Source organism: Stenella coeruleoalba (assembly GCF_951394435.1).
Source record: "Stenella coeruleoalba genome assembly, chromosome: 3".
Taxonomy (NCBI): domain Eukaryota; kingdom Metazoa; phylum Chordata; class Mammalia; order Artiodactyla; family Delphinidae; genus Stenella; species Stenella coeruleoalba.
Window position 1 is genome coordinate 123,268,739 of NC_137148.1, and position 14,557 is coordinate 123,283,295.

The 14,557-nt window shown below is 41.3% G+C and overlaps 1 protein-coding gene across 2 annotated transcripts in view; it reads left to right on the forward strand.

Annotated features, from left to right (window-relative positions):
* The window catches only part of STK32A (serine/threonine kinase 32A), a gene marked incomplete at its 3' end in the record, with an annotated part of 116,180 nt that overhangs the window by 75,505 nt on the left and 26,118 nt on the right, over positions 1 to 14,557 (forward strand). For both annotated transcript variants that reach the window (XM_079917158.1, XM_079917159.1), the window contains exon 5: positions 8,714 to 8,751. In XM_079917158.1, the coding sequence (XP_079773284.1) occupies positions 8,714 to 8,751 (38 nt within the window). The remainder of the gene's footprint in view (positions 1 to 8,713; positions 8,752 to 14,557) is intronic.

The following is a 14,557-nucleotide window of genomic DNA, read 5'->3' on the forward strand; positions in this document are numbered from 1 at the left end:
CTATTACAGAAACTTGGGATGTTAGAGTGAAGGTTAACGTAGAGATCAAGTCCTACCTGCATCCAAAGGCAGAATTTCTTCCACAACCTCTCCAACAAGGAATTGTCTTCCTAGCTTTTAAACACTTCAGAGGTGAGATACTCATTACCACGTAAGGTAGATGATTTCATTTTTAGACATGCTGAATTATTAGAAAGTTCTTCCTTCTGTGGACTCACAATCAGCCTCGTGGGTCCCCTGCTGCCCATGGGAGCTGAACTAAGTAAGGTGTCAAGTCAGACAGGGCTTCTATTAGTCGTCACCCACTCATAATCTTACTGGTAATTTATCTCTAGCCTCCAGGATTCCTTATGGTCGGTGCCCTGTTGTGATTAGTGTTTGTTCCTTGTTAAGTATTTTGAATATCACTCCTGGTGTCAGGTAAGCATGAACTGGAATCCTGACTCTTCTCATAATAGTGGGTGACAATGCAGTAGTTCCTGGAATTAGCCCTCTGTGTGCCTCAGTGGTCCCATCTATGAAATAAGGGTAATAATTATACCTACTTCATAAGGTTGTTAGAGGATAAGAGGGAATAAAGTATTCAAAGGGCTTATCCTCATCTCACTTGTTGCATTAAATGAGATCTATCATCATGAGTACATCACAATGGCTCCATGATAGTGGAAAACAACTATTCATCATTTATCGTCCTCAATTTAACACCAGTTTCTTGCCATCTAGCCCTTCCTACACTGACACTTCCTAATTACTTGTTCAATGTTTTCTGAAAGTCAGTTGAACAATTACTATGTGCCAGATACGAAACTAGAAGTTTTACATGCACCATCTCACTAAATCTTCACAACAGCTCTATAAAGCAGATACTATTGCTGTCCTCGATTTATAGATTCAGGGGGCTGAGTCTCAGAAACATATTACCAGACATGTTTCTAGTCTCAACAGAAAACTAACTCACATGAGACTAAACAATAAAGGGGATTTATTATTCTATGATACTTGCAAGTCCAGATGTACGCCAGACTTGTAGGCTATCTTGATCCAGCACATCAGCCTAGGACTCTATGCTAACTCCTTTAAATCCAATGAACCACACACCTGCTAAAAGCTTTCCCCAGGACAGCAAGGAAACTTCTTCCTCAGAAGCCCATAGCTTAACTCTTCTTCCTGCTTAATGGCTTAAATAAGCGTTACAGCCCATCCCAGAACCAATAACCAGGACTGTGGAGTGGCATAACTCTCACTAGCTTAGGCCTTAGTCACAGAACCGTCTCCGAAAGTCAAGCGTGGGATAGACTCCCCCAAACAAAGGGACTACAGCGTGTGTGTATATGCGTATGTGTGTGTGTTTGTGTGTGTGTGGCAGAGAGGTTAAATACCCAAATTAGAACTGAAATGATTAAGAGAATAAAGAATGCATGTTAGGAGGGCAATCACAATGTACATCATACAAGGTTCTAACTTGCCCAAGGTCCCAGAACCAGCAAGTTCTCAGCTGAGATTTGAAACTGGGTCATCTTACTCCAGAGCCCCACTCTTAACATCTAGGTTCTACTGCTTCCCAAATAAACCTAGTAATGCCTGGGAAGGGATAGAAACATTTGTGATTACTAACTGTATTCTACACACACACACAAACACACCACACAGTACAATACAGTATAGCATATACAAGGCACACGTTTAGTCCATATACTGGTATATAAACATTCTGCCTCCAGAGACTACAAAATGGTTAAAACTCTCAAGTTTCTGGGATGGTGGAACATGGCCATACTTCTCAAGCTAGAATGTCTGTACTATTGTACTGCTGGGGATTCACCTTCCTAGAACTACAGATTTTCCAGAGTAAGAAAGGTGGAATTTTACTTTTATATTAAAAGAGATATGGATATATTATAGAGTAGGGGGCAAAGTCTATATGATTTTCAAATATACCATAGAAATTATGAAAAAAATTAAACTTGCTGCAGACCAATTTCAACCACACCCCAGACCCCTGGGTATGTTAGGACATTCTCTCTCCTGAGAGGAAGTAAGATATGAAAGTTTGAGATATAAACTAAGATTGCACCTTGCAGTGTTTTTTTTTTATTTTTTTTATTTTTATTTTTTTTTTTGCGGTACACGGGCCTCTCTCTGTTGTGGCTTCTCCCGTCGGCAAGCACAGGCTCCGGACACGCAGGTTCAGCGGCCATGGCTCACAGGCCCAGCCGCTCACGCAGCACGTGGGATCCTCCCGGACCGGGGCACAAACCCATGTCCCCTGCATCGGCAGGCGGACTCTCAACCACTGTGCCACCAGGGAGGCCTATACCTTGCAGTTTTGGGTTGTAATCCCAGTTCTGTCTGTTACTTAAAATCTTGAACCATCTCTGAGCTCCCCCTTCTTCATTTGCAAGAATGGGTGTAGGGCTTCCCTGGTGGCGCAGTGGTTGAGAGTCCGCCTGCCGATGCAGGGGACACGGGTTCGTGCCTCGGTCCAGGAAGATCCCACATGCCGCGGAGCAGCTGGGTCCGTGAGCCATGGCCGCTGAGCCTGCGTGTCCGGAGCCTGTGCTCCGCAACGGGAGAGGTCGCAACAGTGAGAGGCCCGTGTACCAAAAAAAAAAAAAAAAAAAAAAAGAATGGGTGTAATATCTAAGTTATGGAGCTGTTATGAAGAATAAGAGAGATGCTGTCTCTCAAGTGCCTGCCATGTGCCTGCCACAGCATGGACAATAAATAATAGCTATAACCACTCTCTTGACTCATGGGAAGCACAGCAGTTTGAAAACACTCTTATGGACTAGCTCCAACACCAGGCATTGCTAATCAATCTTTTCCCTTGGACATGGAGGTCCTTTACCAACACAGCCTGAAAGCCTTCAGTCTCTTTACTTCAATTCCTTGTAATGGCTTCTGTAACTAATACTACCTTGAACAAACTGTGGGAAAGGCTGGGATTGAGTAACAACAAAAAGAAGTAGCCAGAAAGTAGCTAAGAGTGTAGATCTTAAAAGTTCTCATCACAAGAAAAATAAATTCGTAACTATGTGTGGGGATGGACGCTAACTAGACGTAGTGTGGTGATCATTTCAGAATATACACAAATATCGAATTATTATATTGCACACCTGAAAATGATATAATAGTCACTTATGTCTCAATTAAAAAAAAAAAAAGAAGCGGCATCCAAGTGGTAAGAAAGTTGGAGGATGACACCTGGCCCTTACTAATCCAGTCCTGGCATCTTTTCACTTCTGTTTCCTGTTCGAAATTACATGTTTTTGCTTACAATTTCCCATCACACTCTCACACCCCCAAACCTCTCTTTTCTTAGCATGAGTCTGTTTATGTGACCAATAGCCTTCATGTAACACTGTAATTAATATATTTTATGTACGATAAATACGATATTATAAAATAACATTATATAAATATATAAATAAAATATTATACGTATAATATTTTCCCCCTCTCAAGAACTTGGAGAGGACCCAATCCAGGAGAGCATTACGTGACAAAGAATTAAATCCAAACTGTGGACCTGTCAGAAAGCCGTGGGACACTGAAGAAGTTGAGTTTCATTAGGATACACTGATTTTCCTGTTCCCTCTTCTCACAATACCCCATATCAGATTGCAGGGTGAGCAACTTGATTCCAGGGTAGGCACAGTGAAGGGATGTAATTAGCTTATTAAGTTCTGCTAATGTCTCGTTAAAGTCATTCAGGTGAGAACAGCAGCTGTATCAGTTCCGCCTTGGACCCTGCCACAGGGAGTGTTGCATTTCCACACTGCTGTTTGTAGTTCTTCCGGTAAGAATCAGCTGATTCAGCAGGACCTGGACTTTTCTGTTTCATCAAATCAAGATGCAATGAAGGATTTCTACAGAATGTGTGTGTTCCCAAAAGGGTACTTTACCGCTCTGCAAATGATGGGTTTTTTTCGTTGCCAACAGTAAATACAGTGCATCTGGCATATGGAGGGTGTTTTGTTGTCGTTGTTCTTATTCTTTTGTTTTTGTTTTTCTCTTCTTAGGAGAAAAAGAAATACATGGCTTATTATTCCAGAAGTTTGAGAAGCCAAGGGACTAGATTTACTCATTTTTCTGACAAATATTTATTTAAACACTGACTTTGTTCTGGGCACTTTGATGAGCCTAGGAGCTACAGCACAGAAAAGATGTCCTTGCTCTGAGAACTTGGGGGGAAAACAAATAATGAACAAATAAAGAAGAAAATAGGTAATGATAGTGCTGTGCTGAAAATAAGATGAAGGTGAAGAGATGAGGATGGAGAGGGCTACTACTCTAGATTGGGTGGTCAAGAAAGAACTTGGAGGATGTGATATTTTAGCCAAGATCTGAATGACAAGAAGACACAAGCCACCTGAAGTTCTAGGGGGACAGGACTGCAGGCAGAGGGGACAACATGTGAAGGAGACCAAGAAGAACAGTGCAGTTGGAGCATGGTGTGTGGCAAAGAGAGTATGCTATGAGATGTAGCTCAGGGCTCCGCAGGACTAGAGCACCTACCGGTCACATAAGGCCGGGGTAAATGGTTCGGACTTTATTCCATGTGGGTTGGGAGCCAATGGAGTCATTAGGCAGGGAAGGTGTGTGTAATGAAAAACACCACCCTGGCTGCTATGTGGATAATGGATTGTCAGGGGACAAGAGGAGAAGCAAGAAGAACAAGGTATTATACTATTGCAGACTTCAGTATGATGATGGTGGTAGCGCTGGAGATGGTAATTCTAATGTGTGTCTATGTATAAGTATTCTTTCACTGTAGTAAAATATACATCACATAAAATTTATCATTTTAACCATTTTTAAGTGACAAAGTACATTAAGTACATTTATACTGTTATGCAACCATCACTACCATCCATCTCCAGAACTTTTTTGTCATCCCAAAATGAAACTCTATAAATATTAAACAATAAATCATCAATCCGTCTTTCCCCACAACCCTTGGGAACCTCTATTCTATTTTCTGTCTCTGTGAATTTGACTATTCTAAGGACCTCATATAAGTAGAATCATACAATAATTGCTCTTTTGGGCCTGGCATATTTCACTTAGCATAATGTCTTCAAGGTTCATCCGTGTTAGAGACTGTATCAGAATTTTATTCTTTTTTAAAGCTGAATAATATTCCATACGTATATACCACATTTATCTATACACCCAGCCATGGATACTCGGGTGGTTTCCACCTCGTGGCTATTGTGAATAGTGCTGTCACGGGTGTACAAATATCTGTTCAAATACCTGCTTTCACTTCTTTGGGGTATATACCCAGAAGTAGAATTACTAGATCAAGTCTTAATTTCATGGTTTTTTTTGGTGTTTGTGTGGGATTTGGTGGATATCAAAGGTTCTCTTTAGGACATATTATATTTATATTTATCATGGCTGCTAAACATACAGATGGAAACATCAGGCAGGAAGTTTTACATATTATTAGTCTAGAATCCCTGGGTCGGGTCTGGTGATAAAAGGTATATGATAGAAGGTCATGCTGCCCGGTGGATAGGCTGTCGTGATGACAAAGGAATGATTAAGGAAATGGGAGTGAGGAAACCGTTGGGGTGCATGTTGTTTTCAGCTCCCCAGGTGATCCTAGATACACCCAGATTTGGTAACTACCCAGTTAAACCATCTTATAGATTGCCTTAAATGAAGAAAACCATTTAGGATTATTGGAGAAGACAGAAAATATAAGAAGTGGTGCTTAAATTCTGAACTAGAAAATCTCAACTTGTTCTAGCAGGAATTTTAATACAGCACCTGGGTTTATTTTCATTTCCTTTCTCCTACTGCATGAATAAACAATCTTATCACACTGCCATTCACCCTGTAGTGACTTAGAGGTTACCTCATCACTTTTTAGAGAAATATGTACTTAGAATCTATGCTTATATACTTTATTTTTCTGTTAAAAGTCCACTTTTTCTTTTATATTTTTCTTAGATTTTCCTCATAGTCTTTCTCTGAATTTAGTAATAAACATGCCTCTTTACCACTTTAAACCCCTTTGGCATGGTTCCTTTTGAACCTTTCTTACCCTCCTCATCCCTGAGGGAACTATGTCTCATCTATCTTTATATTTCTCATATCCTAACACAGTGACTTATCAAAGTAGATAAATGTTTGATAAATAAATGAATATAAGATTGAAGTAGGACATATCACCTTAAACTATGACCTCTCTGATCTCCATATTATTCTTTAAGCTGCAAGGAAGTTTCTGGGGAAAGTAGTGGATATCACGAAGTGTGGCTATAACAAATTTAAAAAATTGCACCTAGGGATTTAATAGAAAGCCCATAAAGTGCCAAACCCACGGCAATTCATTTCTCCTAGCAAGCCCTCATAAATTCAGGCCACGAAATCATTGTGCTCATCTTGCCACACCCAAGTCTCTCCCTTCCTGGCAGGGCTCCTCAGGGCCTCCTCCTCTCCTGGCAGACACTACCTGATGCTCACTGGTACAGGTCTGAAAGAGGTGGCAAGAGCCTAATGGCTAGTTTACCTCAAGCTTTAAACTGCAGAGTGTTCAATGGTGCACTGGAGTGCTCTGGTATATCCTGGTTTATGTATTAATCAAGAAACCATCCCCGCCATCAAGGAGTTCATGATCCAGTTGGAGAAAAAATGAATAGAAGTGTGATAAATGTTGTGATGGGATAAGCATACCATGCAGAGCACACAGGAGGGGCCATTGACTCAGAACTGGAAAATCAGGGAAGGCTTCCTGTAGGAAGTGGCATCTGAGCTAAGAGGTGAGGGATGAATCTGCATTTTCTGGGTGCAGTGGTTCAGGGCTCTGATTCAGGCAAAGGAACGGCAGAAGGTGAGGAGATGCAGGGAGCTTTTAGGGGACTCCATGCCCTCCATGTGGCTGGCACAGGAGCCAGATTATGAAAGGGCCTTTAATCCATATGAGTGAATTTAGACTTGATAATTTTTGGAATGATGAAATCCATCAAAGGGGTTAGGGTGGAGTCTGCAACACTGAGAGTTTAGCCAGGGAAACATGCAATTTGAAACCCCCTTGCACTCTATGTTTTTAGCAAATTATACCCTGAACCAGAGAAAAATTTGCCACAGCTACAAATGACCGCTTATGAATCCAGAGCTAATTTTAAGAACCTAATAAACTAAACGAGAAGATATTCAAAGCTCATGAAAGTACCCATGCACCTGCCTGTTGGGTGGGGCATATACTTGGTTCTATGTGTAGCTAAGAGGCTTGTTATTCATTAATATTTTCAAAAGAGGACTCTGACAGTCTCGGTCTGTCACAGACTAAAGTCACCTTATTCTAGTGACATAAAAGCCACTTGACTAGGCTGATGTGTTCCCAAACCTGGTGCAGAATTTCTTCCCTAATGGCTTCTGTGAATTTGGGTTTAAGGGCTTTAATGGTACATCAGGGAAGGGCAGTAAAAACCGGAGTGTGGAAGAGTGAGGGCTGCTACGAACTACAGAGCTGTGCTCTCATTGAGGAACACTGCTTACAATAATATTTGTTTCTTGAGGACTTCTGAAACTCTACAGGCCATTCCTCTAAGTACTTACCATCAAACCTCTAAGTATTTACCATCAAACTACTGCCTTCGTTGGAAGAGGACGGATTATGTTCCCTTCTATGGATTTAAGGATCTCACCAATGCATAGAAAACTGGTCCAAATCCTTTAGTTAACAATCCCAGGAGTAATACTTATTAAGCAACTAGAGGCATTATAGCATCATCCTAAAAAAGATTCTAATCTCCGCAAGTTTAAAATGTAATCACTTTATAGATCATTTTGTTTCTCTTTTTTATAGTCTTTAAGTTCTAGAGTTACACAGGCAACAATGATGATTAGTACTACTACCTTATGACAATTTAAATGCTGTATGATCACACACTACTATATGTAAGATAGATAACCAACAAGGACCTACTATATATAGCACAGGGAACTCTACTCAATATTCTGTGGTAACCTATATGAGAAAAGAATCTGAAAAAGAATGAATATATGTATATGTAGAAATAAATCACTTTGCAGTACACCTGAAACAAACAAACATTGTAAATCAACTACACTCCAATAAAATTTAAAAAATAAAAATAAAAATTATACATAAAATTTAAATAAATAAATAAATGCCGGATGATCTATGGAGCAATACTGACACACTTGGATATAATATGCTGTAGAAATTAAGAGTCTGAGCTTTTAGGGACTTCCCTGGTGGCACAGTGGATAGGACTCCATGCTCCCAATTCAGGGTGCCTGGGTTTGATCCCTGGTTGGGGAGCTAGATCCCACATGCATGCCGCAACTAAGAGTTCGCATGCCACAACTAATGAGCTCACCTACTGCAACTAAGACCCCGTGCAACCAAATAAATAAATAAATATTAAAAAAAAAAAAGAGTCTGAGCTTTTGAGTGAGAGAGACCCAGGTCCAGAGCCCTGTTTTTCTGTTTATTAGCTCTGTAACCTTGGGTTAAGTTACTTAACCTCTTTAAGCCTCAGTTCCGACCTAGAAATTGGGGGTATTAATGGTAACGATCTCAATTCACTGTGAGAATTGAATGAGACTGTGAGTGGTGAAGGGCTAGTACATTCATTCCTAGCTAGCATTCTTAAGCAGTTCACCTTTATCCTTTAGTTCTGTTTCTTTGTTTTATTATGAGCAACTTTCTCCTTTCTTTTTACTCCCCTAGGGATATGAAGCCTGACAATATTTTGCTTGATGAACATGGTAAGTAAATGATTTGTTTGCAATCAACCACATAACATGCATGTAGAACAAGTTGGTTATCCCCAGCAAAGTAGTACTATATAGGGAAAAAGCGTCTTACTCGGTTCAGTTGAGTTGCATGTACAAACTCCATTTTATGGTGGGAGGGACCATATGGGGGAACTTTATCATTTATTGCAGTGACGTTGTACACCCTTAAATAGCCTTACATTTACATAAGGAGAAAGTCATTCTCTTTTCAATTTTCTTCCATTCCTACTGTTTTCTTCAAGAAAACCATCCCAGTTTTTTGGTGCTAGTTTGCTTTAATATCTCTATAGCAATCATCTCCCCTTTTTTTTTTTTTTCATAAAGACAGAAGAGGCTTAGAGCATTCGGCAGGCAATAGTATCTACCTAGAGATTCGTGACAGACTTTCCTTCTTGTGAGGGTAAACTGGGTTCACATTTACAGAAGAGATATCAAGTTTTCTGTTCAAAGGTTTTCAGTTCCTAAAAATGAGTCCATTTAAAGAAAGATATAAAGCAGATAAGAGTATCTCTGGTACCCAGCTATGAAAGTGACAGAGGGATATGGCAATGACCATGATGGTGATACATGAATGCCTGAAGTTCAAGAAGCACTGATTGAAGATGTCCTATAGAACAAGCTTTGACCAACAGCGATCAAATGTGTACAATCTCTTGCTAATATTATTTCAATGTACATTTGGATTTATTTATTAGAGCAGACCTGTAGGACACACAGCCTGCATGTTATAAATGTTACAGAGGCAATAAGATCCTTGTTAAATTTTTAGAAAGCTGCTAGGGGAGGGAGTCCTAAATCTGCAAAGCTCTGTATCTCTTTAACTTTTACAAAAGGGATTTGCAAGTGGGACTGAAACTCCACGGACCATCCGTCACTTATTATTTATTTACCTAGTTGCATTTTAAGCCTGATTTGCCAGACGCCACATGTGCTCAGAGGGCTAAGAAACACTTTTGTGTATGACCTCTAATTTCAAAGCTTGGAGTCATTATTTATTTATGGACTGTCTAGAAAGATTTTCTCCACTTTCTTCCGATGCCTCATTTCTTCCTTCCCTTTACTGCTTCTGACATTTGGGAATAGTTTCTGAATCTCAGAAATGTGGGCAATGGTGAGACAACATGAAGGTGACTTTCATTAAAGCACCAGCTGTCTCTGCCTTAAATAGGAAGCAGGATCCCCTCTCACACCGGTGCAGATAAACTCTGTGGAGCTTCACAGCTGTGGACAAGGCCTCCCCCAACCTCTAGAGGCCATCTTTGCACCATGTACAAAAAGGTGCTGTGTGCGCCTACCACAGCCTTGGGAAGGTGACCACTGGTAATGCAGAGCCTGATTTCGGGTTCTGTCCCCACTTCCCCCTCACCTGCTTGCCTTTGTGCCCCATATATTGCTCAACCATTTGTCAGGACCCTGAATGGAGACATATGGGTCCTGTCAACCAAAAAAATATACCTTCCATTCAGAGAACAACGTTTCGGTCTTGGATCTCAAACATGGCTTCATCTTATTCCTCCCGTGAGGTCGTCCTGTTCTCTCTCATTCAACTTCTTTCTCTTCCTCATTTTCTTGTCAACTTGATCATTGTAGATTAGGAGAAAGATCCAGGAATAAATTAATCTTCGAGTTCATCCACCCTTAAAGACTACCCTTGGGAAAGATTGTGTGATATCGTAGATACGAGCATGGGGTTCTGAGCTCAAAACCCAGTTCTCTCACTCACCAGCTCTGAAACGCTCGACAGGTTGCCTAAAACTTCTCTGCACCTTAGATTCTTCAGGGATGAAAGGCGTCCTTACTTCTCAGGGTAACTGTAAACACTAACTGACACCCTGTTTATAAAGTGCTTGATTGCCACGTGCACAAGGAAATCACTCAATAACGGTTAAATGCTAGTATGACTCCATGAGGTAGTAGGGGCTTTCTCCCCTACAGAAGGAAGCTTAGGTGACTTCATTTTGTTTTATATGACTTTATCTATATCATATAGCGTAAGTGAAAGCTGGGTCCTCACCTGTCTTTACTAAAGAATTATTTTGATTCCAGGTGGGATATACCAAAGATTGTGTGTGGCTACTTCTTAGGTCTTGTGTTCAAACAATTTTCTCTGACACTTAATTCTCAGGTAACTACACTTTCAGTGGCCCATTCTGCCTGTCCTTCATGCACGCAGGAGGTTAAGCCCACTTTTCAGGGCATTTTATTCTTGGTTGGACTGGGGCTCTGTTACTTAGGGACTACAAGTAGGCATCCCGGTCTGCCTGAGGGACGGTCCTAGTCTACAACTGTTATGTAGTGTACTATTTACAAAGATCTTTTTCACTCTCAAGTTTTGGGGTTTGGACAATGACTTAAGAGGGGGCTTTTCTGTATTTTTTCCCATCCTAAACTCAACTGGAGGATCACTGCAGTCAATAAGAGAAACACTGCTTTGGGAAGGACTGGATGTGTGAATGGGATAGAAGCAAACAAAAAGGTTGCGAGCCATTCTCTAAGCATTGTCCTGGGGCTCCCTTTCTGGAGAAAATAATTTTTTGAGGTTATTTACTTTCCATTTATTCAAATTCTGAAAAATTAAGCTTTTAGGCATTGCTCAGGGACCATAATTAACTACTTTGAAATGAAGAAATTCCCGGTGGCCCTCGCTCCCCAGCTCATTATGCACAGCTGCTCTTGTGACAGCCAACTGGACCACAAATCAATGCCTGCCTTTGGGAGTGCTTTCTGGTGTGATTTTCCAAGGTCTCACGTTCGAAAACTTCATTTGTCTCCTCTGTCTCCTTTCCTTCTTTTCACCCTTTTCACCCTTTATGGACTTTTCACCCTTTATGGACAAGATCATGTACGCCTCTTGCATGGGGACTTAGCAACTGTAAAGGATAACTGTTTACCTCTAATACACCTCCTATGCCCGTTCCTCCAACTGAGCTGCGTATTACGCCACATAGCTTATATTCTAATTCAGCGCCATCAGTAAGAGGCAGAAATTTTGTTTTACTCTTACTGATTCATATTGGTTCATGTTCATCAGAAAAGGTCGATATTTAAAGGAGCTAAATTCTTTTGTAAATGGAGAATCCTTCCACTGGTGTGAATGAACATTCCTTATACATCAGAATTTGACTTAAAAAAGTCTGCAATTTAGAGCATACCTGTTCTCCTTAAATGTCTCACTCACTAGTTCAGAGCCCAAGACGGCATTAGATCTTGCAGGGCTCATAACCAACTGTCCTGATATATAGGTTTCATGTCCTACCAACTTAAGTACCCCAGCCAATTCTATCAGTTCAACAGTGTCTAAAATTCTTGTGTTTTTCCTAAGCTATTCAGGAAATAAATGCTGCATACAAGGAGCAATAATGTCTCCCTGGTGTATCTGAGAGAATGACAATTACCACATCATCTATAATTTAGGTTTCTTAATATCATCCCTAGTCACAGGGAACAGAGAAAGGCAAAAACTCGGTTTGGGGGTGTGAGGAAGAAATAATTCTGCTACCTTAACAGCTTCTCCCTTGCAGAGTCCCAAAATGTACCTAAAAATCAAGTGGGTAGCATCTTAAAACCTATATATACGTATACATATACGTATATTATATATATACACACACACACATGCACACACACACACATATATAGTAGAACTCTGTACCCTGTCCCCAGATAATCAGGTGTATAAGTCTCTGCTAGTGCCTAACGATATGAATTTTTAATAAGAATCCTAGAAAAATGTGGCACACATGATCTAACTATTTTTGAGTTGAGGAAATTTTTGAAAGTTAGGAGCCACGCCAACCAATTGGTTATGGTGTCCTTGAGGGCTGTGTTGAGAAACATCCCCAGGCTGAACACAGGTACAGTGCAAAAGAGTATAAGTAATGACCACAATGACGACTAAATTCAGTGACTCAATACTGTGAACTCCAATTTTTAATGTGATTCTGTGCCTCAAGGTACAGAGGTGAAAAGAACTGGCAGATCACTCCCTATAGGGTGTTCACAGTGAGGAAGTTCTGAGCCTTGTATCTGAAAAACTTCACAGTAAGGCAGTGGTTCTAACTGGGGATGCTTTCGCTCTACTGTCTCTCCCTGCAGGGGACACTTGGCAATGTCTGGAGACAATTTTGATGGTCAGGATTCTATCTAGGAGAGGGAAGTACTTTTGGCATCCAGTGGACAGAGGCCAGGGATGCAACTAAGCATTCCACCATGCACCGGACAGCCCTTCACAGCAAAGAATGATCAGGTCCAAGATATCAATAGTTCCAGGTTGAAAAACTCTGTTCTAAGGCTCCCTCAGAGCCGGGGCTTATGGAAGAGGCCAGAGTGGTCCCTCACACCCAAGCAATTCCTGGGTCCCTCCATCAGCAGGTGACTGAACCTTCCTCTGTGAGCCAGAACTCAGATTCACTTCCACAGCACAGAAGGGACCATGGCAGAAGGATCCCCACGGTGAGCACAGGGAAGCATGGCAGCATCCTGGGCCAGGAATGGAGACGTCGGGGCTGGTGGCCAGGGGCTCTGCTATCCTTGTTCAGCTGGAGGGCAGCAGGCAACAGTTTCCAGTAGATCCTGACCCTCAAATGATTCCTGCCCATTGTTTACTATGCACCCTGGTGGGGGAACCCTGAGCCAACCAGCAGATAGTTCTTTTAGTTTGTTCAGCCATTTGGTCTTACGCTAAAGCGCAAAAAGTTTCTGGGCGATTTATAACCCACCAAAGAAGTCCTGGACCAAATTGTAGATCCTCATTCTAGCTCTGCTACTTCTAAGTACTGAGAACTTAGCCACAAACAGCTCTTCTGTAAAATAGGAACTACTTGATTAGGCTTAAATGTACAAAAACCTTTTGAAACTTGCAATTAATCACATGAATGTAAAAAATACTACTTATGACAACATTCTTTCAACCACATTCGAAAGAAATGTAATGAGTGAGTACTTACTGCAGTCAACATCTTCTACTAAGCCTAGTCTTCTTTTAAAAGTGTGGTCTCAAACTTTACTGGGTATCAGCATCACCTAGGGAGCTTTTCTAAACACTGGGCCCCCATCCTCCGAGTTTCTGCTTCAGTACGCAGAGATAGGGCCCAGGAATGTGCATTTCTAACACTTTCCCAGGTGATACTGATGCTGCTGGTCTGGGGACTGCACTTGGAGAGCCAGCTGACTCTGAAACATCCTCTACCTTCTACATGAGCATAGCCAATCTTAGGACTGAGTCGGTTAGAACAGCTGCTCGGGCTAACGTAGAGGATCCCATGCCTGGCTGCCCATCTGAATCACCTGTGGAGTTTCTTGTTCTGTTTCTAACGTGGATGCCTGGCTCTCCCACCAGTCCCACTGTATCGGTGTCCCGGAAGAATGAAGTCCAGGAGTGTGAGTTTCACAAAGTCACTCTGGAGCGTCTGATCATGACAAATAGCAACTTCCTGCCAAATGCTGAGCAAAGCCTTCCACAGCATTATTTCATTTGATCTTCCCAACAACCTCGTGAGAAGATGACTGCTATCATCTCAACTTTACAGAGAGGATAAGTCACCTTTTTGAGGTAGCATAGCTGGTTAGTATTAGAGCCGGGACTTGAAGCCAGGCAGTCAGACTCCAGAGAACAGACTCTTAATCATTAAGTCTCCAGGCTCACCTGTTTTGTATCAAACCTTGTGAAACATTGATCCAGTGCTTTGAGCGTGACCCATGGGGAGAAACAGAGAAAGAAAATACTGAAACAACCTATATTATGATAGGGTGATTTCTGGAAATCATCTGTTGGTAC